The sequence below is a fragment of the Lagenorhynchus albirostris genome, chromosome 1, assembly GCF_949774975.1.
Source record: "Lagenorhynchus albirostris chromosome 1, mLagAlb1.1, whole genome shotgun sequence".
Taxonomy (NCBI): Eukaryota; Metazoa; Chordata; class Mammalia; order Artiodactyla; family Delphinidae; genus Lagenorhynchus; species Lagenorhynchus albirostris.
In genome coordinates, this window is record NC_083095.1 from 76,461,854 (window position 1) to 76,488,856 (window position 27,003).

Sequence of the window (27,003 nt, forward strand, 5' to 3'; positions counted from 1 at the left end):
ATGGGTAAGAAGTGGATCTATTTAGAGAGATACACATTCCAGAGACACAACGTGGTCTGTCTCAAAAGGCGAGAACAGCCTTGGGAGAAACACACTCCACGGACAGAGTGTGGGCCATCTCAGAAGAGGGCAAGAGGCCCCCAGATATGGGGTGGTTAGTTTTTATGGGCTGGGAAATTTCACAGGCTAATGAGTGGGAGGATTATGCCAACCATTTTGGGGAAGAGGTGGAGATTTCTAGGAACTGGGCCACCACCCACTTTTTGACATTTTATGGTTAGCCTTGGAACTGTCATGGCACCTGTAGGTGTGTCATTTAGATGCTAATGTATTACAGTGAGTGTATAATGAGGCTCAAGGTCCACTGGAAGTCAAATCTTCCACTCTCTTGGATCTAGTTGGTTCTAACCAGTTTATGTCATATCCTCAAGGGCTATGTCATTCTTTTAGAGGTTGTGCCCTGTCTGCTTCCCTCCTGTTTCAGTAGTAGTGGGAATAGGGTGGGGATTTATTGGAAAAATCTGGGAGAGATTACAATATGAAAAAATATAGCAGAAGGATCAGTCTTTGGAAATAGCTGGAACCCAAGAAGCTTGGGTGAGCTGCAGAGCTGTGCCAAATGGGCATGAATCCACTTCAAATTTTTTAAAAATCCTTGCATCACTACTTGAGATTTAGACTCTGAGGACAGTGTAGAGAATGAAAAAAAAATCATCTTTTCCTTTTTTCCTTCTCAGTTCTCAGCTAGGGCCTCTATAACAAAAGACAGATTAACAAGAGAAAAACAAACAGAAGTTTATTAGCATGAATATACCACATATACATGGGAGAAGCTCAGGGATGCGTAACTCAAGGAGGTGGCTAGAACTTGGGTTTACTTTCCATCTTCAGCTAAAACAAAGAAGGAAGAGTGTGGAGGAGGCAAATTATGGGAAGGTGACCAGGAAAAGTACAGTAAACAAGGATAGGGTTTGTTATGCAGATTTAAGTCTGTGGCTTCTCCATTGATGAGGGTTTCTTGTGATTTAGAGTCATCTTTTTCTTCCTGTACAGAGAGGGAAACATGCTTACAAATAGAGATTTCCTTGGTAATTGTAAATTTCCCTTACATAAGGGTAATTTATACTCTGTTTTCAAAGTTTCTCCTTTATCTACTGTTTCTCAAAATAATCCTATGTTGAAGAGGTACATTCTGGTCTCCTATAAGAGACAGTTCAGTTAGCCTACCTTGGGTCTCATTACTATTGTTTGGCTCAGTAGAGGAGATTAGGAAACTTAAAGGACAGCCCCACCAATGTGCACACAAAAAGGGGAAAGATAGTTCCTTAAGGGAAATGAATATGCCTCTTTCCAAACAGGGGAAGTGGATGTGAGAAAGTCTAAGCAACAACACAAGGCTATTATCCTATGTAGACCTGAAACAAATAGACTGCCAACTATTTCTCCAGCAAAGACAGGTTTATTCAGGATCAGCAGAGAATTGTAATTTGGGGTCTGCAACCATGGCAAGCCATGTGCAAGTCCCTGCACAGCAAGGGAAAGAGACTGCTTTAACAGAGAGAAGAAAATTGGGAGGGCTATAGTAAACAAAGAGTGCATAGCTTTTCATTGGCTGAGTCCTTGCCAGGAAAGAAGACAACTCTTTCTTCTTCCAGTTTGCTTCAGCTATGGTCACAGGGTGTGAGAGCTCCTCCTTCTGGTCTTCCAACTCTAGTTAATTAAGGTTTCTGTTTATTAATTTTTTATAACGAATTGTGCTTAAATTCATTTTCCTCCTATACTGTTTTGAACCATCATCTTATAACCTTTTAATAAAAGCAATTTTTTAAATTTAAATTTATTTATGTTTGGTTGCATTGGGTCTTCGTTACTGCGTGCAGCTTTCTCTAGTTGCAGCAAGCGGGGCTACTCTTTGTTGTGGTGCACGGGCTTCTCATTGCGGTGGCTTCTCTTGTTGCGGAGCACGGGCTCTAGGTGCGCGGGCTTCAGTAGTTGTGGCACGTGGGCTCAGTAGTTGTGGCTTGCGGGCTCTAGAGGGCAGGCTCAGTAGTTGTGGCATATGGACTTAGTTGCTCCGCGGCGTGTGGGATCTTCCCGGAGCAGGGCTTGAACCTGTGTCCCCTGAATTGGCAGGCAGATTCTTAACCACTGCGCCACCAGGGAAGTCCCTAAAAGCAAATTTTAAAGAGTTTTTTAAAATGAGGTATTTGTGAAAACTTATTGTAGGACAGCGGAAGAGACAACCCTAAAATATGACTCTAGGAGACCAGAATATGCCAGTACATTTTGAAGCAGCATTTATCAAGTGAGAAAAACAACCAGTATTTCCCCACATGTCAAATGATCGTTGATGAAGAACTATTACCCAAAAACTGAGTTTGTCCCTTGGTGGATGTCGAGCCAAAAGATACAACCAAGCCAAAGAGCAGGAGAAGGAAGGATTTATGATTACTTGCAGCAGGTAAGGAGAACACTGGGAATCTTTCCCAAAACAGTCTCCCTGGAACAGCAAAACTGGGGAAGTTTTAAGCTAAGGGTATATGCATATTCATGAAGGGGCTTGAGCAGAGGAGAATTCAGCATAGAACTGGGGAAAGGTTGACAGAGTCCAAGCTTTAGCTGACTGAAGTCAGGAACGTCAACAGCATCATTCTGTCCTCCACCTGGGTGGGGGCCTTAGTTCCTAGAGAATGCAAAGACTTTATCAGATTGTAATGTATGTCCCTTGAGGAGGAACTGAGATTCTGTTTTATTGCTGAACTATTGTTTCTTGACTGCTTTTCCTTTGTTCCTGCATTCCCTTACTTCCCTTAAGATCCTGTGGCCAGGCTTAGACCGCAAAATGGCTTAGGCTAAAATGGCTTCTCTTATGTCAAGAAAACCCTTCCTGGTTCTCTTTCTCCAGGGACCCCCTACCCTATCTGCTTACAGAACTGCTGTTTAACACTAATCTCTTGTGAATTTGGTGGGTAGAGGTCATCATCTCCCAGGTATTTGCTCATTCCCAAGTACACTGAAAAAATGGCAAAGCTGAGGAGCTATGCTTGGAGCACGATGACCAATCTAGATTCACTGGCTACTCGTTGAGGCCCGAGTTCCAGGAAGGTGTTGTTGGGGAGGATTTTTTTTCCTTTTTTCCCTTCTAAGATATTTGGCTCATCTCATAATTCAATGATATAAGACAAACTGACAGGAGAAAACAAACAAAAGTTTAATAACACGTGTAATACATGGCGGAGACCCAGGTAAACTGAGTAACTTGCCAAAATGGCTGGGGCCATCACCTTAAATATCACCTTCGGCTAAAGACAAAAGGAGATGTTGGGGAGGGAAATCTATGGGAGATGACCAGGAAAACACAGGAAACAAGGATAATGTTGTTGTGGTACGCGGGCCTCTCCCGTTGTGCAGCACAGGCTCCAGACGCCCAGGCCCAGCGACCATGGCTCACGGGCTCAGCTGCTTCGCGGCATGTGGGATCTTCTCGGACCGGGGCACGAACCCACGTCCCCTGCATCAGCAGGCGAACCCTCAACCACTGCACCACCAGGGAAGCCCAAAGATAATGTTGTTTTGCAGACTTATCATTGTCTTGTCCACCACTAAGAGTTTCTAGAGAATGAGTCGCGTCCCCCACCCCCCCACCGCTTCCTGGTACAGCAGGAAGACACCCGTACAAATGGAGATTTCTCTTTTACCTGTAAATGTCTCTTACAAAAGAGTGACTTCTATTTGGTTTTCAGAGCTCCTCTCATATCTGCTGATTCTTAAAAAATAACCAGGCTAAAATAATCCTTATACCAAAGAGACATATTTTAGGGTGGAAAATTCTGTTCCCTTATAGTGTGCAGCTTAATTTAAAGTGTCATCTAATTTAAAATGTTTATACCCTGGTCTTTGTTCTAATTGTTTCAAGGCTTGAGTCATTCAGTGATGCAGGAGGCTGAAGAACACAGGGTCCTTTAATGTTCAGTATCTCTCCTTCGCATACCTGCCCAGGCAAAATTATACGAAGCGAACATTTCTCTTACTCTGTATCTCTATCTCTCATTTAGCAAACAGAATTTCTGTGGACCTTACTTACTTGTGTTTCAACATTTCCTTCTCCAATCTACTTCCTCTTTCCTCCAACAAAATGCAAGTCTTAAGCCCCACTCTTTTTTTTTTTATTTTAATTTTTGGCTGCGTTGGGTCTTCGTTGCTGTGCGCAGGCTTTCTCTAGTTGTGGTGGCGAGCGGAGGCTACCTTTCACTGCGCTGCGCGGGCTTCTCATTGCGGTCGCTTCTCTTGTTGCAGAGCACGGGCTCTAGGCGCGTGGGCTTCAGTAGTTGCAGCTCGCGGGCTCAGTAGTTGTGGCATGCAGGCCCTAGAGGGCACGGGCTTCAGTAGTTGTGGCTCATGGGCTTAGTGGCTCCGCAGCATGTGGGATCTTCCCGGACCAGGAATCGAACCCGTGTGTCCTGCATTAGCAGGCAGATTCTTAACCACTGTGCCCAGGGAAGTCCCTAAGCCCCACTCTTGATGAGAGTTTCATTTTAAAGTCCTCTAGCCCTACCCTATATCTCTGCCAAGTGAAAACGGTTTTTATCAGATAAACTCATTTGTGTTCATATCTTCCACTTAATGTATTATTCATCAGGAAACATACATACTACCGTAACTCATCTAAAATGCAATAGCCTCCTTACAGACATTCTTAAAGAAATCCAGGGAGAGGAGACAATTGATGGGCACTCGTCATGTTTGTTTTGTCAAAGTCAAAATTAAAATACCAAGTCAAAGGATAGAAAGGAAGAAAATCAGTGTTGACTGAGCACCTGCTACGTGCCAGGAACATGCTACATATTTTGTACCTAATCAGCTCTGGCCACACCCATCAATCTGGGTGGGTATGGGAACTCAGCATATCCCCACAATCAATGCCTAGGTCACAACTTTTCCCCAGCTTAGCACATAAACAGTTTTACTTTCATCATACACACAAGTCTATTACACATATTAGACACACACATATAATACACTTTAAACCTACATACAGCACAAATCACATTCAAGTGTAAGCTATATAACTCACAGTTATAACACCCGTGCTAATCACACGACACATAAATAAATTTCACACATTGGAATGATAAAATTTATTTAGGGATGGGAAGATCATTCCACTTGCAAAGTTATAAGGAGAGTCAATATCAGGAAAATTCCTGGGTTAGTCAAAAAGAGATTCCATATGAGCTGAATCTTTTCAAAAATGTAGAAGTAAATCAGGTAAATAAGGACAGAAGGGTGTTCCAGGCAAAGAAACAACATAGGCAAAGTTACGATAGTAAGAAACCACGTGAAACATAACTCTCAGTAGTTGCAAAACATTGGCAAATAAATGCAAGGGCTCTTGGTGCAGGGAGGGACCACCACTTGGGAAGCACTGAACGCTAAAACCTGTGGGTGTGGGTCAACTTTCTAGTTGCTGATATCCTCTAACAACTGCATGTCCTCTATGTCATCAACAAACCCATTCATGCCACAATGGAATTCAATGTAGCTGTAGCTCTTGTAATCTTTGTAGTTGTTTTTGCTATTCTTCCGGTAGCAATTGAGTGTTTTGAAGGGATATGGGGCCCATATATATACATTTCTGTAGTGATCTCTCCAGTTCCTGATGCATATATGCTCAATCTTGTGCCATACGGTATAGACGAAGATGTGATAGTTCTCGTCTTTTGAAACACCTCTTTCCCTCATCAGATCACTGCACTTGTACTTGCTGAATTCCCAGTTTGTGCTAGGGTGGTGCTGTTTCACGAATTCCCTCCAGGAAATGTTCTGGCTGTGTACAAGGAGCCCACATAGAGGGAACAGCAGGGCCAAGAGAGGGCCTAGGACCTTTAGAGAGGATGCCATCTCAGTCACCAGGGCCACCTGTCGGGGTACAGGGAAGAGAGAGGAAGCACTGCTGAGCTCTACCTTAAAATTCCTCTCTGCCAACGTAGGCCCTTCAACCAAATTTTATCATTTGGCTCCCAGGCTAGAAGGTGATAACTCTCATTAGATAATAAAGTTTGTAAGAACTGAAAATATGTTACAGCCTGAGTGAGATAAGCACAAAGTTGTAAAAAACTGATGAAGTTCATTTTGAGAATTCCAAGTACCTCCTGTCTGCCATCTCTTCCACCTGAACTGAGGAACCAATCACCCTCTAGCTAGCTGTTTTGCAGTCCAGATCGATTCTTTTTTGTTTTTTCAATATTTATTTATTTATTTTGGCTGCACCGGGTCTTAGTCGCTGCATGCGGGATCTTTTAGTTGCAGCATGCGGACTTCTTAGTTGCAGCATGCGGACTTCTTAGTTGCAGCATGCATGTAGGATATAGTTCCCCGACCAGGAGTCAAACCTGAGCCCCCTGCATTGGGAGCTCGGAGTCCTACACTGGACCACAAGGGAGTCCCCAGATCAATTCTCAAAAGAGCATGTGTCCTAAAGAAAATGGTATTTTAAGCTCTATGTCTGTGAGGTGGAAAGTGTTGTTGCCTCTTAAGGGGATACAGAAGATGAATAGAGACTTGGGAGATATTTTTGAAGCAGGAAGGCTTTGGTTCCTTGAAATCTGAGGCTGCAGCTACGCTGACTCTGCAAGATGGTGCTTACCAGGATCTTGACTTCTTTAAGACACTTCCCCAAAGCCTGTGTGAAACATGTTATCACTTGTGACTACCCACATCTCTTCTCAGAGGCCACTTCCCTAATTATCATCATTATAAACGATCTTGATCTATTGTTAAGAAGGTCATCATAAAGGAACTCCAGTTTTGAAATATTGTTCTAATCAATCAAAATCAAAATATTGTTCTTTCAACCAAAACTGAAACTGCCCTCACAACAGCTACTCTGGTCAAAATTAGAGCAGAGAGTTGCTTGAAAAAGTCTTCCCTTTAAACTAGCTCTCTGTCGTCATTTACCATGAGGAGTATACCCGGCCCTGTGGAATTTCTAACCCGATTCTCAACTCTCTGAGTGTGATGTCCTCAGATGGGCTTAATAATAACTCCCTCACAAACCTGTAAGAGGCTAATGAGATACGTGTACTGAGAGCGTATCTGAGAATGTCAAGTACTCCATCAAACAGAGCGCAAGGGGTAGGCACGTTCTCATTTGTGGCACCCTACCCCTGGCTCAAAAGGCCTAAATAGGATGAAGAGAAGACCAGGATTCAAGCTGCTTCAATGTACAGTTGGCTCTCTGTATCTATTTGTTCTGCACACAGGAATTCAACCAACCACACCATGGATTAAAAATAGTCCCCCCTCAAAAAAAAAATCCAGAAAGTTCTAAAAAGTAAAACTTGAATTTGCTGTGTGCTGCCAACTATTTACATAGCATTTACATTGTATTTACAGTTATTTACATTGTATTAGGTATTATAAGTAATGTAGAGATGATCAAAGCATATAGGAGCATGCGCGTATGTTAGATGCAAATACTACGTACACCATTTTATATAAGGGACTTGAGCAAGCTTGGATTTTGGTATCCTGGGCATGGGGGGGGTCCTGGACCAATGCCCCCCATGGATACTAAGGGACAATGGTATTATGCTCAGGAAGATTGGAGAAGAAGTGGGGAGGGATGGAAGAGTGGAGAGAGGCTCCAAGAACTGTTTCAGTGAGATTAACGCTGAGTTGAGTCCAGGTCTTTGGTTCTTACAAGTTGAGTCACTGTCTATTCTTTTTTTTTTTTTTTTTTTTTAATGGTACGCGGGCCTCTCCCGTTGCGGAGCACAGGCTCCGGATGCGCAGGCTCAGCGGCCATGGCTCACGTGCCCAGCCGCTCCGCGGCATGTGGGATCCTCCCAGACCAGCGCACGAACCCGTGTCCCCTGCATCGGCAGGCGGACTCTCAACCACTGCGCCACCAGGGAAGCCCGGGTCACTATTCTTAATTCCACCATCTAGAAGTCCAATCAAGCCCCTTACAGTGTTCCTGGGCCTTTCCCTCTAAGCATCCTCAGCACCAACCCTTCTAAACGTAACTCACCCTATTTAGATCCAACACTCCTGTCACTGGCTGTAGTAGGGATCAGTTTATGGATCTAAAGAGCAGAGAGTCTGTGTCTTTCCCCTTTTCTTAGAGCCAAGAAGTCTGCAGCAGTGAAGGAAGGAAGGAATAGCAGTAGGAGGTACAGTGTTCCAACTGATTGGCAGTGGGGTGGGGGTGAGGGACAGCCTCACTAAGAGAACCAGTTCCTATAGCTTCTCATCTAGAATCCTTGGGTTCACTGTGAGAATAGCCTGGAGCAAAGGTGTCAAACCCCGAAGACTGACTTGTGGGCATAAAGGAATTGCAAGGCCTTGGGTAACACCAGAGAGGGGTTATCTAGAGTTATCAGGAGACAACCAGAGATCTGGCTCCTAAACTCATTTCCCAACCAACTTCTAGGGGAAATTCCCTGGATGGCTATGTTCCATGGGAACTTCAGTGAGGAAAACCACATCTGGAGTTGTAAACTGTGGGACTTCCATTGAGAGGTGAAAAGTATCTAGTCAAAGGCACAGTTTGCGGATAAAGTGAGATCCTTGAATGTGTTTCCTATGAACATATTTCTTCAAGGGCTGTTCCTAGCTAAGCCTCCTTGGTTGAATTTCTCACTGGGCCACCTTGTTATCAGAATGCCATAAAGGGTAGCGGAATATGCCACCCCAAAATATGCCTCTGAGGGGAGCAACATTTGCCTCCCCAAAATGTGTCACTTCGGCATGTGGATTATTTTGAGCTGAAAACAATCATGGCATACAAGACTCAGGAAGAACCATTGACCTCCCCTCTAACTACCTAAAAGAATTATGAACAAAGAATACCATCTGCCATTTCAGTAAACAAAGGATATTGAAACCATCAAGCCAGCAACCACTGCAGCCACCCGCAATGGTGCCCCCTGAGGGGAATTCAGGATGGAGATAAACAGGATACTGGCCCTAGATAGTCAAGGTGCATCTCAAAGGAAAGATTTCAATGAGCCCAGACTCTTGCATCTTCTTATACATAGAAAAGTGCTAAATTCATTAAACTTAAGATGCCTGGTTTTTCTTTAATTAACAGTAATCTTTTGATGTTCCAACTACCTGTTGGGTTTTTTTTTTTAAAAATCTCCTATATATCCTGGCTCCTCCCTAACCTCTTCAAGACAGCCCCTCAAGGCTATCTGAGAAGCTGTCTCCCAAGCTTAGGTCCTCAGTAAGTCCACCAAATAAAACATAATTCTCATCTTTTAGGTTGTGCATTTTTTTCAGTCGACAGAATGTAGGTAGGGGACTTGTTCCAGGAAGATAGTTACACCATGGATAATTATAGTATAATATGAACTAGGTGTGTAGACAGGGAGGAACCTAGCAAAGTCTGTTTGTTAAAATTTCTCTCTGTCTCACTGTCTCTACAAGGCTCAACAAATATTTGTTTACCACCATTTGCTCCTTTCAACTTTGGTGAATTTCCTTCCTTCCCGTATGTAATACTATCCCCAACATCCTCTTTTGTCTTTAGCTGAAAATGGTATTTGATGTATCAGCTTGGGCCACTGGGGGGAGTTTTAGTCAGCTTTCTTGGGTATCTCCCAAGCATGCAGGAAATATACATTTTGTTAAGCTTCTGTTTGTTTTTTGTAAAAATAATAATAATAATAAATAGAAATCTCAATTAAATAGAGTCAGGAGACCAGAAGGGGGAGCTCTCATGCTCTATGAGGATAGCAGAACCAACAGGAAGAAGAGAGATTTCCTCTTCTTTCCTGGCTCAGAAATTAAGAGACTGTCACAACTCAGCCAACAAAAAGCCATGCTCTGTTTACTATAGCCCTCCCAACTTCCTTTTCCCCTCTATAAAATTCTCCTCTCCATTTTTGCTGGAGACTTGCGTGTGGCTCACCATGGTTGTAGACCTCAAATTGCAATTCTTTGCTGATCCCAAATAAACCTATTTTTTGCTGGAGAAATAACTGGCAGTCTGTTTGTTTTAGGTCAAGATTTTCTCTTGTTAATCTATCTCTTATTACAGGGGGATCTCATCTAGGTCTCAGAACCTAGAAGGATAGAGGGAAAATTCTTTTTCCTGTCCTATAGTCAGAATGCTTAGTTTATATCCAGAACTTGTCTTCAAAGCATGTTCGTAGCAATGCCATCCTGTTTCTTCTCTTGGAATGGGAAATATGTCATCAGGATTAGATGCGGACGTGTTGGTATTTACAGAAACTCTGGTGCACTGTAAACCCTAGCTCATGTCAAGTATTCCTTGAATAACGGGGAATCATGTGCTGATAGTCTAGACGGGGATCGTCTCAGAGGACGCTGTAAATCCAACTACTCTAGTTCTTTGGGTGAAGAGCGGGGGTAAAAAGGCAAGAATTCTGGGCACCTGGGTATGGAGGATTTGAGAGGTGACTCTAAGAAAAGATAAGATGGCCATCATGTGCCCATACATCTTGAGCCCTTCCCAGCAACTTAGTGTTATCTACTGAAGACCTAAATCAAGTAGTGACTCAAGGAATACAGAGGCAGGAGGGAGACACTCCTAGGACTCATGTGTGAAGTGGCAAGCTAAGAAAGCGATCCATTTTATGTCTGCTAATAACTCTTTTTCTGGGAAAAATCCCCAGTTTAAATTCTTCTAGGAACTTAAGTGAGGGGCAGTAGTTTCTCTTGAGTTAACAGGGTCTCCACTGCCATTAGCTCAAAATAATCCACATGCCAAAGTAACACATCTTGGGGAGGCCTCTTTTGAGCCCCTAAGTTTTTTAACAGGTGGCAATACAGTACTGCATACTTAAAATGTGCTAACAGGGTAAATCCTACGGATTCTCATCATACACACACACGTAAGGGTCACCATGTGAAATGATAGATATGTTTGGTAGCTTGATTATAGTGATTATCTCAAAATGTATATGTATACCAAATGAAGTTGTACATCTTAAATATAAATAATATATGTCTGCTACAATTCAAATGCTTTCAGCTCAGTCCTTTCTCACATACACACACACGCGCACACACACACACACACACACACACACACTTTCCTTCTTTAGCAGTTAATGTCTTTATACATCTCTGTCCCCCAATTTGCTCCTAAATATTTAAAGGGAGAAGGAAGGGGTATGAGAATTGTCTTGAGAGGAGTCATTCTCTCTGGAGCAAATGAGACAAAGTTTTTTGTGTCGTGGTCATTGATCTGATGAGCTTTAGTCTTGAGCCAGAGTCTATGAGGATATTAAAGTGTGTGCATGTTTCTAAACTAGAGGAGAATTAAAAGAGGATAGGAGGGGAAAAAAATCTCACACACAAGACCATAGTCTTCTCAAATACTTGGAATTGAAGGTACCTTATTTCCTTTATTATAAGGAAGGCTTGAAAAATCTTTCAGTCAGGAAGAGTCTTAATGATCTAGTACATTTTAATACTCTGACTTACTAGGGCGACTCAAAAGTTTGGGAAGAGGAAAAGAAAATCCCTTGTATAATTTCTTGATCTTATTAGATCCAAACACAGTAAGGTTGCCGCATTATACAGATAGAGCTCTCATGTTGCCAGTGTCTATTTCCAAATTTTTAATGCTTCCCCCAACAGCTGACATTTGGGAAGAACAGAAACCAAATATTTTCAAAACATTCCTTGTGATGAAGTGGAAAAAGCCCTGGATTAGTAACCGTGTAAACTAGACTTTTGTCTCAGCTTTTCTACTAACCTTTTGGTCTTAGCAAATCTCTTAACTTTGCACTTTTGTATATTGCAACACTAGCAGCAGCATCCCAAGGGTGCTATGGTATTAGAATGAGATAACTTAGATGAAAGCACTTTGAAATTCTTGAAGTGCTAAGTAATGACTAAATTCCAGAGGATGAGATTAGAGAGAGCAAAGCTGACCAGTATTATAGAAGGAAACTTATTACAGAAAAGCTCAGATTCATTATAAGTTTATGTCTCATCTTTCATGCAATGTATTTAACAGAACTGGTTATATAATGAACCAAAAAAAAAAAAAAGGAAAGAAAGAATCAGTGGAGACGGAGCCTGGGACAGCTCAAATGCATTACTCATTGTTATTTAAGGAGTAAATTAAAGGCCAGCAGCTGGGCCATAACCCCTGCTGGGTGGCATCTATTTATCAAAGTGCACAGGCACCTCTGGGTTACCTTCACAGGCAATGACAACACGTCTGGTGCTGGCCTTGGCCCGGTATCTGCAGTTGGGAGCCCTGGAACTTCCTGTCTCCCTGCAATCTGTGACCCTCACTACACCCTCATGGCAGTTCATCCGGCCATTCTTGCACTGAATATTGGCGGTTCTGCAGATACTATGAATGTTCCCAAGGTCTTCATGAATGAAAGTGTTGAAGCGCTTGCACTGATGTGAAGTCATCTTCCGTCTTTGCATCATCAAGTTGCAGTAGCCAACATCGCCTCCTGTCACATCAGGGTCCACGTGTTGCCACAGGAATCGTTGGTACATGCGATCCTGGCCATAGGAGGGCTGTACCAGCCCCAGCCCCAGCAGGGTCAGCAGCAAGAGCAGGAGTAATGCATGGGTCGTCTGGAGAGCCATCACTACCTTGGAGATGCCTAGAGAGAAACCAAGGGGCAGGCAAAATCATCCCTGATTCAACAGGAAGTGAGCAACCCAAAGCAGAAAGGACAATTTTTGGAGCGTCAGACAGATCATTTTCTACACATGCAGTCCAAGGGTTAGCCCCAGCTGAACTCCTAGTTTGATATATATGGTTACTACTGTCCTTTGTTTCAAAGAGGCTGCTTCATGATGGTGGATCACCCACCCCATGTGAGTGATTAAACGGCTGACGAGGGACCTGCACTTTATTCCACCTACAGCCTATCCTTAACGATAATGATTAGGATCAAACATAACTATCATTCTTTTAAATGCCAGCTTCTAAGTTCACAACCACCTTTTGCCTGTGCACAGAAAGATACGAAGCTCTATGTCATATTCCTGTGTCTGATGCCGCAGATATGCGATATGGAGTTGGGAAGTGAGGGAAGTGAAGGAGTTGTGGGAAGAAGGATGGCGGGAAGAAATGATGTTTGATTACCCTCAACCCCAGGACCACTGGTTACAACTTCTGAAGATACACTTGGCACTTGGGTAAGAGCTTCATCACAACAATGTACTTTGGGTTGCTTTTCCCAAATCCAATTTTGCGCAGTTCTGTCTACTTTCTCTCATCCTGCTTCTTTGTGACCAACAACATGGTTTAGCAAGATGACTAGCTACAGAGTAGATTAAACTATTCATCCAAGAGCAAACCCATGACCTCAGCCACAGTAACCAACTGAGTTAACAAGACATGGAAAAACATTATGAACAGAAGTCCCATGTAGACATCAATGGGTGCATCTCAAGATTCTACCTACAACAGAAAATGAAATGGTCCCTAAATCCTCCCAACACGTACTTTTGTTTAGAGCTTGCCCCAAAGGCTTTCTCCACTGCACACGTCAAATCTCAGTAAGAACTTCTTTTGATACTGTGATCCCAAAGACCTAGTTCTGCCACACTAACTGTGTGACCTTGGGGAAATGACTTAACCTCTCTCAGTATATTTCCTCACAAGTAGAATAAGCATAATAATAATACCTACTTCTTAGGAATGTTGTGAAGCATAAATGATAAAATCAATGTAAAGTGCTTATCACAATGCCTAGCCTACGGTTAAGTGTTCAGTATATGTCAGCAGTGGCCATTTTTACAATTTCCATTTTTCTTGGTTTCCTTTGTTCCCTCAATCTGATATACTAACAACTAAACTGAATTGCACATATTATTGACACCCTCCCTCTTATTTTGTAGAGAATCTGTATTCCCAAGAGATGAAGGCTCTTTTTAAGCCAAAATATCTCAGCTACTAGAATTTATGCTATGTCCCTGGACAAATGTTTCCTCTCCAAAGTGCATGGAATTTTCTTTCTTTCATGTCACCATTCTTCAAAGGACTTGACATTTGGGGGTGCTTCTTCTCTTTTCCTTGCAAAGTCAACAAAACATAGTGGATTAGGATTTCAGTTCTTCAAATGATTGACCTGGGATAAAATGACTTGCCTGTGACTCAACATTTCATTCTAAACAAACTTTGATTGTGAGAGAACAAGAGATCAAGAGCAAAAACTACTAGGGTTGGCTACTCAGCTGCTAGCTCCATCAGCAGGTCAGGAAGAACCCTATCCCAATGCCACATGATTTCCTGGGAAAGTGTCATTTGTCCTAACACCAGGGCAGGGTATGCAATAATAATGCTCTAAGTAGATGTTTGGAGATGTGAGTTTTCACAACTGTGATGTGATCTATGTAATAATGGTCCATGCCTTTGACTTTCCCCATCAACCCTTGAGTTGGCAAGAGTCTGTTTGGAAGCCCCTTTGCCTAATATTAGGGAGACAGTCCTGGTTGGAGAACCAGAAATAAAAAATCCAAATAGTCTACCAAACTCTGGAAATTTCTCGCTTCCTAAGAGTTTTTTGATTTTATAGTAAGATAAAGTTTCTTTCTTTCTTTTTTTTTTAACACTATACATTTCCAGAACTTTTTTTTTTTTTCTGTGTTGAGTCTTTGTTGCTGCACGCGGGCTTTCTCTAGTTGTGGGGAGTGGGGGGCTACTCTTCGTTGTGGTGTGTGGGCTTCTCATTGCGGTGGCTTCTCTTGTTACAGAGCACGGGCTCTAGGTGGTGCACCGGCTTCAGTAGTTGCAGCACGCAGGCTCAGTAGTTGCACCTCGTGGGCTCTAGAGCTCAGGCTCAGTAGTTGTGGCACACGGGCTTCGTTGTTCCGAGGAATGCAGGATCTTCCCAGACCAGGGATTGAATCCGTGTTCCCTGAATTGGCAGACGCAGTCTTAACCACTGCGCCACCAGGGAAGTCCCAAGACAAATTTTCTAATAAAGGAGGTTTGGAAAACCCTTCTCCCTACTTCAGAAAGAAATGACAATGTTTTCAATTTTGAAATAGATGAATTCAAGGCAGATATATTCATGCGTTGAGTATGTATCCATAACCTTTCATCCTTTCCTCCATAAATTGAGTACTTTTTCATCCTTTCCTCCATAAATTGAGTACTTTTTCATCCTTTTCTCCATAAATTGAGTACTTTCAGTGAGGGTGGGCTCTCTGTGGCACCAGGACACTGGCCTATAACCCAGGTATTGAGGAGCCAGGGCTTTTGGTCCATTTGAGGGCATGTAGGCAGCAGGGGAGGCCACCATGGGGAATACTGTGACCACTATAGTCATTCATAAGATGGTAAGACTAGTGATGCATAACTGTAATTTATTAACTACTTTCTAAATAAAATATCCAGGTATCTGTTGATGAGATTAGGTAACAGGAAGTTAACCACTGAACCCATGGATTAATTAGCATATTTTACAGAGATTGTTAACCTAAGTTTGTATTTACTTAAAAACATCAAGTTGAAGAAGAATAAAGGGTAAGCTTGGAATCTTTCTATGACCTCCCCAAGACCTCAGAGTTGCCAGACGTCAGTTGAGAAAGTAAAAGATTAAAGAGAAAATAATTATAGTAATCAATTTTTTGATCTTTATATAAAATAACCATGAGAATATCCTGGCAGTGTTCCATTCAAAGCAATATCAAATTACTTCCTGCTTAAGGTAAGAGTGGCTACCCTGAATGGATTTTGGTATTCATGCAGGATTACAAATGTGTGTGTGTGTGTGTGTGTGTGTGTGTGTGTGAAAGAGAGAGAGAGTGTAATTAATCTGTTGGTATTTAGTCCTAAACTCTTCTTCCTAGGGCTTAACATTTGTAAAAGTAATACTGGCTTATTAACGGTGACAGCAAAACAATCTGCTTCTCCTAAAAATTCTGCTTAGTGGCCTTGAGCCCTGGAATTTTCCCAGCAATCTTGGTAAGATGAATTTAACATCCTTACCTTCACGGAAAGGTAAAGTCCACCTCCTTCATGCCTGATAAGGAACTGACTGATAAGGAAAAAGGCATTTCTATCCCATCCAACCCTCTCAGGGGACAGCTGAATAGAGAAAATGGGGAAAGATCAATAGACCAAGAATCAGTGAGAAGACTTTGATTTTTACTGATTTCAGAGACGTTTTTATTTATTAAGCATATTGTAAAACAGAAAACAAAAAGATCAGCAGCTCATTTTCTGGATTCCTAGCAATGAATGTTGCTACAGTAAGAGGGGGAAATGCAAGGAAAAAAGAGCAGAGCCAGCTCTAGGCTACTGTGCTGGAGTGATAAAGGACTCCTGCAAGTGGGTGGGCCAGTCATTTTCACAGCCAATAGCAATGACTCTGTACCCTTTTGTGGCTCTGTACCTGCATGGAGGCCGGGGGGACCCTCCTTTATGCTTGCAAGTGGTGATCTGGAAGGAAGACTTGCTTATTCTGAGATTGCCTTTGCCAGGTTTTCCATTCGTATCATCACAGATGCCCTTGATGTCATTCTTGCTGCCATGAATAAAGGTGTTGACCTCTTTGCAGGGATTGGTCAGGTCTCGCCTCCTCATCATGCTTTCACAGTATCTGTCATCCCGGCCCTTTGGTTGGGGATCATAGTGCTGGGACAGGAAGTGTCTGTATCTGTAGTCTTCCTGAGCCAGGGTCAGTGGGGTCAGACCCAGACCCAGCATGAAGACGAAAAACAGGGGGCTCAGGAACATCACCATCTCTTTCAACAAAAGCTCCTACCAAGAGAAAAAGGAGATGCAGTAGGGGCATCTACTAGTAGATTCTACTACTAGTAGAATAGCATTGCCAAATTAGGCTAAAAGGACAGGGACCTTTCCCTCTGACCGGGCGTCATAAATCAGGTATCGTCCATCACCTAAGCATATCTTTTTCTTTTCCTTTCCTCATTAGTCTCATATGTCTTGTCTATCGATTCCTTTGGAAAGTCTATTTAAAAGTTTCCTGAACACACCTTCCAGCCCCAACCCCTCTTTCCTATCCCTGAAAATTTACATTTCTACCAGTTGTAGCATTACAAAATCCATTCACACTCTTTCATTCATATTAACTAATTTAATAACAAACACTACATAAGCCCCTACTGGGTACCAGTCACCATGCTAGGTCCTGGAACACAAAGACCATTAAGACACACCAAGTCTTGGACTCCCCAGGTGGCACAGTGGTTAAGAATCCACCTGCCAACACAGGGAACATGGGTTAGATCCCACATGCCACGGAGCAACTAAGCCCGTGCGCCACAACTACTGAAGCCCACGTGCCCACAGCCCGTGCTCCACAACAAGAGAAGCCACCGCCATGAGAAGCCCGTGTACCACAACGAAGAGTAGCCTCCACTCACCTCAACTAGAGAAAAGCCTGTGCGCAGCAACAAAGACCCAACACAGCCAAAAATAAATAAATAAATTTATTTATTTAAAAAAGAATAAATGGTATAGTGTCATGGATATTAAATTAATTTTTATATTGTGCTTTTCTTGTGTGTAAGTCAATAAACATATTTTTGTAGCCCTTAAAGAGGCCACAGGCTGTAGCACTGAGCCTGTAGTGATGCTAAGCAGCCCTGGGAGTACAGCTGTGGCTCTAGAAAGACAAGAGGATTCGGGGTTCTGCTGGTTACATGTGAAGGCATGTGACAGGGTGAGCGAAATGACCTCTCTTTCTTCCTTTTTTTTTTTTTTAGTGAAGCAAGTAAAGTGTTTATTAGGAGGAAAAAGAGTACAGTACATGTGGATAGACACACAGAAGGGCTCAGAGAGAGAGACAGTCATGCCCTCGTGGTAGTTTCAATCACTTTGATGGGGCATTTCACTACCTTGCCTGTTTTATCATAACTGTAGACAAATTGGGTATACTGCCAAAGAATTACCAAATTATACACTAAGAAATGACCAAATTATACACTAAGTCATTCCTCAATTATGAAATAAAGAAATAGTCACTGAAAAGGTTTCCATGAAGCATGTAAGAGTATGATCTGTAATAGCAGCAGCAAAAGTGTGTTCTTGGGAGGTTAGCAAGAAAGTGGTACGTGATTGGAAGAGTCCCACCTAAAAGAATAACAAGTAGTCCTACATGGCGGCTGCTCCACCACAGCTGCTGGGCTGCCACGCTCCCCACGCGGCAAGCTCTTTACATTTACATTGTGCTTTTCAGTCTCCTGGGTGTGTTTTCTCTTTCTAGTTTTTTGGAAGACAAAGCTTTCTTGAATTGTCATCAGTTGAGTCTCTTGCTCTGCTATGGACAAATATTGCCTTCTAATGTCACAGGCAATCGTAGAATGGCAGGCTGTCAAGGTTGGAAGGGTCCTTAAAGGTCCCACAGGGAGCAGAAGCCAGAATCCCAGAGTCCAAAAATCTGGAAGTAGAACCTGAGCTGGTAGTACCCAAAAGAGTCATTAGGTGGCAGTGGTGGATAGGAATGCTGTCTCCCACGCTGTAGAGGAAACAGTGGGTCCTTGTAGGAGGTGCCAGTATTGTACAGGGGATATTGCTGTTCACCGAAGGGGGTGTGAGCTGGCAGGCCTGTCTACAGTTTCTGTCCAAACACTCTATGCTTTAGATATTAAGCCCAAGGACAGCTCACCAGTGTCAAAGCAAAAGTCACAACGCTCAGTATATGCCCACAAGGATATCACAAAATAAAGATTTACCTCTTGTCAGGTTTCATGGGTGCCATTCCAAAACCATTATTCATGGGATCTGAGCGAACAATTACCTGTTTACTTCTCAGTGTTTCCTACCGGTGCATAATCTACAGGAGGGCAGGGCTCATATCATTCACCTTGTATTATACTACCTGCCTCACAGTAGACCCTCAATAATAATTTTTTTAATGACTGACTTCATTTTCTTCTCCAGGCCTAAATTTGTTCATCTATAAAATGAGAGTTGCTAGCTCTAAAAGTTTGAAATTCCCTGGTTCTCATAAAGCATAGAGAGCCTTTCTAGTTTCACTAGCAAAAGTCCAGTGACCATGGAATTGTAAAGATAAGTTTGTATAAGTTTAGTTGGTAGCACAAGGCACCAGCTGGAAGAAAGAGATGATAGGGTGGTCTGCAGCCCAATCTCACTGGTATGCAACATCCCTGAAGGCTCGGTGTGTAAGTCCAGCCCATACCACTTCTAGTTAAGGCACTGGACTGACCCTACCTCAGGGCTTGTCACCCTAAAAAGCCACTTGTTTGTTGGGAGGTTGAAGGTCCTCATGTGCCAATCTGCGGAGGTAAAGGAATATCTTTGTTTCTGACTTACAAAATTTGCACATTCGTTCTATAACAACTCAGCTAAAGTTTGCTCAGGCTTATTGTAATCTTGACTCCCTGAGACATCCAGAAACCAAATCCCAGCAAATACACACCACTGGTGAGAGTGGTCACCACTATCTAACATCTGCTCCCCCCACTCATACCTTCCACAAGCATATATGCAATTCTCAATTTCCCAAAAAGAGAGGTAAAAGGGAATTGGAAGAAAACAAATAAGAGATTATTTGTGGTCCAGAAGTGAATCTGCCTAGGCCAAGGGCACAGAGCCTCACACTTGGTCAAGGGTGGTCAGACCCATTTACACATATCCTTCTAGACCCAAGCACATAAGTGTCAGTGGAATTTGTTCCAAATGTTCTTTAGACTAACTTTATCCTCTGTCTCAAACCAATCCCTTGGTCTTTATAAAAATTAACATTCTCTTCCTCTCCCCCCAGGCAATATTTTGTATTCAAGGGATCCACCAAACTTTATGCACCAGGGAATTACCTTGACCTTTAATGATGAGTAACTATGGTCAGTGTACCTTCTTTTGATCTTGGGATGTGTCCCACTTTGCTTTCAAAGAGCACCCAAAACTTTCTTTTTTTTGGCCGCACTGCACGGCCTGTGGGATCTTAGCTCCCTGACTAGGGATTGAACCCACGCCCTCTGCAGTGAAAGCGCAGAGTCCTAACCACTGGACCACTAGGGAATTCCCCCAAAACTTTCTTAAGGAAAGAAATTATCAGCGAAGGTTATAAGAAAACAGAGCTGGGACTTCACTGGTGGTCCAGTGGCTGACTCTGCGCTCCCAGAGCAGGGGACCTAGGTTCCATCCCTGGTCAGGGAACTAGATTAGATCCCACTTGCCAACTAAGTTCGAAGGCCGCAACTGAAAGATCCTACATGCTGCAACGAAGATCTCAGATCTCATGTGCTGTAGCTAAGACCCGGCGCAGCCAAATAAATAAATATCGAAAAAGGAAAGAAAACAGAGCTAAAAATATATTTTCTGTTTTCTTTTCTTGTTAAGCCACATACAATGCCTATATGGCGGGGGTGGGGGGGGTTCCGGATGCCCTTCAGCAAACAGCTTTCCCAAATCTTTGGGGATTTTATCACAATTTAGGAGTCTCTCCTAAACCTCCACTTGCTCCTAATCGCACTAATTTCCCTTTATCTACATATAGGACAGTGGTCTCCAACCTTTTTGGCACCAGGGACCGGTTTTGAGGAAGACAATTTTTCCACGGACGTGGATGGGGCGATGGTTCAGGCGGTAAGGGGAGCGGTGGGGAGTGGCGGATGGAGCTTTGCGCGCCCCGCCGCTCACCTGCTGCTCTGCGGCCCAGTTCCTAACAGGCCGCGGACTGCTACCCGTCCACAGCCCAGGGGTTGCGGACCCCTGATATAGAATATTCCCCAAAGAAATCTGTTTTCATTTTAAACTTTGGAATCTAATTCATTTTCTTCTTAATTCATGAGCTTGGGCCCAGAGGCTTTAAAAGGGGGGAAATAGTTTCACTGAAATGGATGGACAGCTAAAAATAGTATATAAACAAACAAGTAAATAAATAAAACAACGGATTACCCAGGTGGAAGAATCTTACAAAAACCTGGAAGTTTCCCTCCAACTGAAGAGAGGTTCCAGCTGTTTGTTCCTGGAGATGGGTTCCAGCTGTGTGAACCTGGAGGCCTCTCTTGGTTCTCATTATATAGTGATCAGATGAACAGGGTGGGGAGACTAGATCTAAAAATCCCCAATTCTGCAGAGACAGGCAAACCAAGGACACTGCTCTTGGACAAACAATGAGAGTCATTCACCTCTTCCCTGGGCATGACCCGGCCAACTATCAATCCACCTGAATCGATTAGAGATTTGTTCCAGAGGCAAAGTTTGATAAACATGGCCTCTTGTCCCAAAGTTGCTTTTCCTGACATCGTGGTTCTTACTTTTGCCCAGGACAGGACCGAGGTTTCATTGCTGCCATGCAATGATCTGGATCCAGAAGATGTCGTTTCTTGGGCCAGCTCTAAGAACTGCCTCAGAAGAAGCCTGCAGAGTGAGATGGGGTCTCTCAGCAGGATGCTGCTCTGCTGTGCTTTCTGTTTACCCACATAATTTGGTTTCATGAAAGGGTGCTAAGTAGGTTTCACAGAACCAGGAAAGCACTTCCAGAGAAGGTTATGTGACAGCTATTAGCACCCTGCCTTTGACCTCAACCTCCCAGCTACTAACCCTTACTAACCCTCGGAAATATCCTTACCGTATGTCCTGGGCTTCTCTTTCCTTTCTTCTTTACCTGTCCACAAATGACTAACTGTGCACTCAATCTTCTGTTCCTTGTAACACAGTTGTAAACTTGATTATCTCCACCATCAGTGCAACACTGACATTGCATCCACTCACAAAGTGGATTCGTTGCCTGCATAGAAAGTGGACTGAAGGTCACCAGGATCACTTCTAGATCCTATGGTTTCAAGTATCAGGTAGCAGCAGGAGGCCAACTATTTCACAAACCCTCAGCACCCACCTTCACTGATGTTGGATCTAGGACACTGTTATCTTCTTAAAAATCCTCAGCCTTCTATTGTCATCCACCCACCTCCAAGTTTTCAGTCTCCCTGTATTTTAGGTGTCAACTGAAGACAGGCTGCCTACCAGTAAAACAAATGCACTTGAAATCATAATAATTATAATAATCAGTGTTACCTTTCACTCTATGAAGCGCTCATATACATGACTACATTTAACCATCACCGAGACTGCGTGAGGTGGGTATTATGTAAGCCAGTTTTTCTCATGAGGAAACTCTGAAATCAAACAGCAGGGGCCCTTGACTGAAACAACCCTTTCTTTTTCTTTTGCTAATAACTTTCTTGCCTCATCCAGCTTCTGACTATAAAAGCCTTCCATTGAAGAGCTCCTCGGAGCACCTCTTATCTACTAGATGAGATGCTGCCCCATTCGTGAATCGTTCAACAAAGTCAATGAGGTCTTCAAATTTACTCCGTTGAATTTTGGTTTTTAACAGAGCAAAGAGCAGTAGCGGGATGTGGGGCTCTCCTGCCTCTAACGACGTGCCCAAACACTCACTTTCCTTTTATGGGCAAACACACCGTTTGAGAGGGGCACCTACCGTAAATTAATCACACATCACTTTTTAAACACAAACTGAAGAACTGAGTTTTAAAAAGTTATCAGCCATTACAAACCACACAGCTGGGTTTTGCTTTGTGATTCAATCTGATGATCTTTTTCTTTTAGTAGTGAGTTCAGATTTATTAATACAAGTAACATGATTAAAAAAAAAGTTATCAGGACTTCCCTGGCAGTCCAGTGGTTAAGACTCCTCTTTCTAATGCAGGGGGCAAGGGTTCCATCCCTGGTTGGGAAATAAGATCTTACGTGATGCTTCATGCGGCCAAAAAAAAAAAAAAAGACTTATCAAACCAGTCACTTGTTGCGGAGAAGGCTGCCAGACCCATTGCTGACACCCTGATTGCCTCAGCAGTCCTGGACCAGGAAGCAGCAGCCAACTCCCACAGTCTGTGGGGATCAAGATGACTTGATCAACACAACCCCGCCCTAGTCTGATAAATCGCCTGAAAGCAGAGATTAGATACTCCACTCCAAAATCAAGCACATACAGTCCAATGGCCTGAAACACCAGTGCAAGCACCAACTCACACAAACAGATCAGCCTCTGATTTTAGAGTTATGCAGTAGTGCTGGGGGGCAGCCTTCAGCCTCTGAACACAGCCGAGTCCTTTCTCTTCCTCTGGGGTTTGACAACCTTTTCACAACCTGTCCATAGAGCTGACAATGCCAAAAGCCAGCTGGTGAATGGTGAATGATTGCTTTCATTCTAATTGTTTTTCTTTTCACCTTGGCCCAATGAGGTTATGATGAAACAGAATATAAGATTTTGGAAAAAATTAAAAAAGTAAGTTTTACTATTTCATTAAAATGCATCTAAGTGTTTACTCAAAATACTTATAATGAGGAACTACAGTCAACGCTCCACATCCACAGGTTCCCCATCCTCGGATTCAACCAACTATGGATCGAAAATATTTGAAAATAAATTCTAGAAACTTCCAAAAAGCAAAATTTTTAAGTTGCTGTGCCCCAGCAACTAGTTACATAGCACTTACATTGTATTAGGTATTATAAGTAATCTAAAGCATGAAACTTATTTAGTAACAGAAGTAATGGTTAAAAGAGGATGAAGTCCACATGGAAATAAGGGTCACACCTCTACCTCCGGGAATTAGGGGACACTATTGATTGAGGGAGGATGGAGACAAAGTCCAGCTGACCCACCTCTATTTCCAAATAAAGACAAACATTAAACATTCCATTTTCAACAAACCCTTGTTCTGTGCCCATTCGCTCTTTCCCAGGTATTTCAATGTGTTTGGAGAATAGCTGTTTACAGAGATTGTTCTTTGCTCAAATAAAGATTAAATAAAAACTAAAGAGAGATTTCACTGGCCTGCTGTGGTCCACTTTCTTGGCCAACTACTTTAATTTATGAATCACACTGGCAAATGCTTACAACAGTAACTCGGCAAACCCCTTAGTTTTGACTGCTTATAAGCTCACATCTGCTCTTTCAACAAAGCCAGAGCCATTCCTCTTTTCCTAGAATGATTTTCCCCAGCCTCTCTGCCAAACTATAGTTTTTCTCCATATTACTGGAGTACCTTCTTTCCTATAAGAGTCATGTTACCAACATCCTACAGTCAGAATTAGAAGAGGGACCTCAGAGACTATCTATCAACCCCTCATTTTACAGATGAGGAACCAGGAACGAAAAAAGAACATGTATCGCCTAGTGAATATTTGCAGTTCCAGGGACTAGAAGCTTCCCACTGCACCACACAGCATTCACAGTCCACACTAGTAATTTCTAGGAAATCAAAGATCATTTTAAAGGTGCCAATGAAAAGTTGCTGTTTAAGAGAAAACTACTTTGGATATTTCCATATATTCCCAAAATATTTTAACACCCCCATTATCTATTAAAAAGTTGCTTGAAATATAAAATGTCTTATCCTTCTGCACTAACTAGTTAGTAGCTGTGTAGTTCAGTGGCTCTTTGAATACCTCTGGCTGCTTCTGGGAAGTTAGCCATGTGCTATTCAGATAATTATGTCACTTGGGTTTCTAGTGATTACATTTATGACTTGATTGTGAGGTTCCCAATGACACAGGAAAGGTCTTGGCTCTGTTGGGGAAGAGGACATTTTCTTCCACCCCTCCAGGTTCTTCTGGCTGGTTTAAGAATCAAATTGACATGAGACAGATTGACAGGAGAAAATCAAACAGATGTTTAAAATCATGGACACATTAGAGAGACCCAGGAAAACTGAGTAACTCGCCAAAATGGCAGAAGCCTCTCCTTAAACACCATCCTCCCCTGAAGGCAAAAAAGGATGTTGAGGGTGGGGAGAGTCAGTTATGTTAGGGTACCAGGAAAAGCGCAGTAAAAAGTAGGGTTGTGATGCAAACTGAAGTCTTTGCCTTCTCCAGCAGGCAAGAGTTTGTAGATATTTGGTCATCCTCTTCCAGGTACAGCGAGGGAGACACTCTTACAAATGGAGATTTCCCTTATAAATGTAAATGTTTCTTACTACAAAAAGTTAACTCCTACTAGGCTTTCTGGATTTTCCCCTTGTCTGCTGTTTCTTAGGAAATAACCAGGTTAAAATAATATGCTACAGAGATAGTTTGGGGTGGCAAATTCTGCTCCCCTACAGCTCACTTGAGATTTCCCCAGGCCCCAGAATGCTGCTGAAACTGTTTTTACCATCCTGCCTAAATAAGCCCTGTGCTGTTACCATTTGATGTGCTGTCACAGAGTAAGAAAGCTGAGGATCCCAAGGTTCCACTAAGAAAGCTTAGAGAAGAGGCTGGTGGCAATGTCTCAAAGAACGTCTCAACACTGGCTGAAGGTGGGTTAAGGGTGAGGAGACAGAGGAGTAAACAGAAAACGAAAACACGAGCTCCCACGTGTCAGTTGCGGTCGCAAAAGCGGGACAAGACCTGCTTCATAAATCTGGCGATCATTCTGGGTACCAAGAAAAAGAATCCTTAGTTTTGAGGAAGTGTAGGCCTCCCCGGATTTCCTTCGGTTCACCAATTCTGGGGTCCCACTTAGAGCCTACGTTCGAGGCAACAGGCATTTCACGCTGGCATCTCCACTCAGCTGCGGAAAATAAGCATCGGAGTCGGAATGGGGAATCTCTGACTCTACAAGAACTGGACTTTTACCTTCCTTCCTATTCCTCAGCTCCTCCAGTCCGGTGCCGCAAACGCCTCCCCACCGAGCCCCACACTGCCTCTGCTAAGAGGCGACTCCCCCGACTCAAACGCCCCTGATGAAACTACTAAAAAGGAGGCGGGGCGGGGGAGATGGAGGAAAAGGAGCTGGAGGAGAAGTGTGAACCCACCTCGGCCTCAGAACAAGTCTGCAGAAACAGGCAAAACGGTGGAAAGAGACGTGTTTGCTTCTCACCCGCTTCTTCCTCCCTGTGAGGACGATGGGGAGCCGGTAGAAACGCAAAGAGGAGAGGAGCGTCGGGGTGCGAGCCTTTTTGTAGTTGAGGCCCCGCCCGGTTTCTCCGAGAAGGCGCCTTCCTCCAGGACCCGCCTCCGACGCAGGCATCAGAGCAGCCCCCGCCCCAGGCGGAGGGGGTGGGTCCCCACCTGGGCTGGGAGCGAGCCTGGAGATCCGAGGCCGACGCTCAGGGGCCGTGAGGACACGGCCTGTGGGGTCTGCAGACGGCGGGACCCTGGCCCCTGGCTCCCTGCTCCCGGGAGCGAGGTTACCCCTCCTAGGCGTCCGCTGGCGAGAGTCCAGGAAGCCAGGCAGTTTGGCCCCGCACAGATAATCTTTTTGTAGAACAGTTCTCTTTTGTAGAACAGTTCAGAACGCTGGAAAGTTTGTATAGAACTGAGCTTTTTTCAGCGGTTGGAAGGGGGAAGGAAAAGTTTCAACCACTGGGGCTCGTCCGGGATTTGAACCCGGGACCTCTCGCACCCAAAGCGAGAATCATACCCCTAGACCAACGAGCCACGCTGACGAGGGTTTGTGTACTTTTCCTCTGAACCTTACTTCTCCGTCAGCAATTGGCTGCCAGGCTGCTCTGGAGTTTTACCTTATGTTGTGACATTTACCTTTCGCTTTGCTTAGCTCTTCCGTCTTGAAGAAGTCTCACGTCTGACTCCAGCCTCGCTAATTCTCCTCGATCCTTGTCCTGGACGCCTCCAGACGCCGGATGGGGTGAGAAGAGGCAGCTTTTCAGACGTCAGGCCACCTGTCGGTGCTCCCGCAAGCCCCGCCGGGAGGAGTCTAGCCTTGAGCTCCAGCGTGGGGGGAGCCTGGAGGGAGCCTGGAGAGAACCGAGTTGGAGCCTAAGGGCCCGAGCTGGGGTCGATTGCAACATTGTAGGGTCCTGAGCCCCAGGACAGACGCACAGGATGTGTATCTGCCGGGCTGCTACTGCTTCGCGCGAGTATAAAATCCTAGGGGCAGGACTGATGGGCATCAACATACGGGGAGCCAGTATTTTGATCTGTTGGAGGTGGACCAGTCTGGGGCGTGTTCGTAAAGTCCAGACCCCTGCAGTTTCCCAGAATGAGAATCAAATGTTCCATCTCTCTACCTCTGCTTAAATTGTTTCCTCAGTCTGGAATTCTCTCTCCCAGTCTCATCCCAATTCACGTCAAATCCTGTTCCT

General features: G+C 43.7%; 3 protein-coding genes and 1 non-coding gene across 9 annotated transcripts; all 4 read right to left on the bottom strand.

The window, feature by feature from the left end:
* Nucleotides 1–5,460: 5,460 nt before the first annotated feature.
* Nucleotides 5,461–5,901, bottom strand: LOC132530894 (epididymal secretory protein E3-beta-like). Its single transcript, XM_060168386.1, has one exon. It carries the CDS (start codon nucleotides 5,899–5,901, stop codon nucleotides 5,461–5,463), a length of 441 nt encoding a protein of 146 aa, XP_060024369.1.
* Nucleotides 5,902–11,422: 5,521 nt separating this feature from the next.
* On the bottom strand, nucleotides 11,423–26,571 carry RNASE4 (ribonuclease A family member 4). Of its 4 annotated transcripts, none has more exons than XM_060168430.1 (2): nucleotides 26,441–26,571; nucleotides 11,423–12,605 (listed from the first exon to the last, which is right to left on the bottom strand). In XM_060168430.1, exon 2 carries the CDS (start codon nucleotides 12,586–12,588, stop codon nucleotides 12,145–12,147), a length of 444 nt encoding a protein of 147 aa, XP_060024413.1. In that variant the 5' UTR covers nucleotides 12,589–12,605; nucleotides 26,441–26,571; the 3' UTR covers nucleotides 11,423–12,144. The 4 variants fall into 4 exon arrangements, with proteins under 4 accessions (XP_060024413.1, XP_060024398.1, XP_060024405.1 ...); XM_060168415.1 differs by lacking the exon at nucleotides 26,441–26,571 and adding an exon at nucleotides 25,714–25,852; XM_060168422.1 differs by lacking the exon at nucleotides 26,441–26,571 and adding an exon at nucleotides 21,522–21,606.
* ANG (angiogenin) lies at nucleotides 16,098–26,577 on the bottom strand. Of its 3 annotated transcripts, none has more exons than XM_060168400.1 (2): nucleotides 26,441–26,577; nucleotides 16,098–16,720 (listed from the first exon to the last, which is right to left on the bottom strand). In XM_060168400.1, the coding sequence occupies exon 2, from the start codon at nucleotides 16,700–16,702 to the stop codon at nucleotides 16,256–16,258; it is 447 nt and encodes a 148-aa protein (XP_060024383.1). In that variant the 5' UTR covers nucleotides 16,703–16,720; nucleotides 26,441–26,577; the 3' UTR covers nucleotides 16,098–16,255. The 3 variants fall into 3 exon arrangements, with proteins under 3 accessions (XP_060024383.1, XP_060024373.1, XP_060024387.1); XM_060168390.1 differs by lacking the exon at nucleotides 26,441–26,577 and adding an exon at nucleotides 25,714–25,846; XM_060168404.1 differs by lacking the exon at nucleotides 26,441–26,577 and adding an exon at nucleotides 21,522–21,656.
* Nucleotides 26,267–26,338, bottom strand: TRNAP-UGG (transfer RNA proline (anticodon UGG)). The gene has a single exon. It is a non-coding gene; the product is annotated as a tRNA-Pro (tRNA).
* Nucleotides 26,578–27,003: the final 426 nt, after the last annotated feature.

Coding starts and splice junctions, on each gene's coding strand:
- LOC132530894 (XM_060168386.1), bottom strand. CDS start 5,901: ATGGCATCCTCTCTAAAGGTCCTAGGCCCTCTCTTGGCCCTGCTGTTC.
- ANG (XM_060168404.1), bottom strand. CDS start 21,656: ATGCAATGTCAGTGTTGCACTGATGGTGGAGATAATCAAGTTTACAAC. Junction 16,721..21,521: donor AGAGAAGCCCAGGACATACG/GTAAGGATATTT, acceptor TTCTCTTGGTAG/GAGCTTTTGTTGAAAGAGAT.
- RNASE4 (XM_060168430.1), bottom strand. CDS start 12,588: ATGGCTCTCCAGACGACCCATGCATTACTCCTGCTCTTGCTGCTGACC.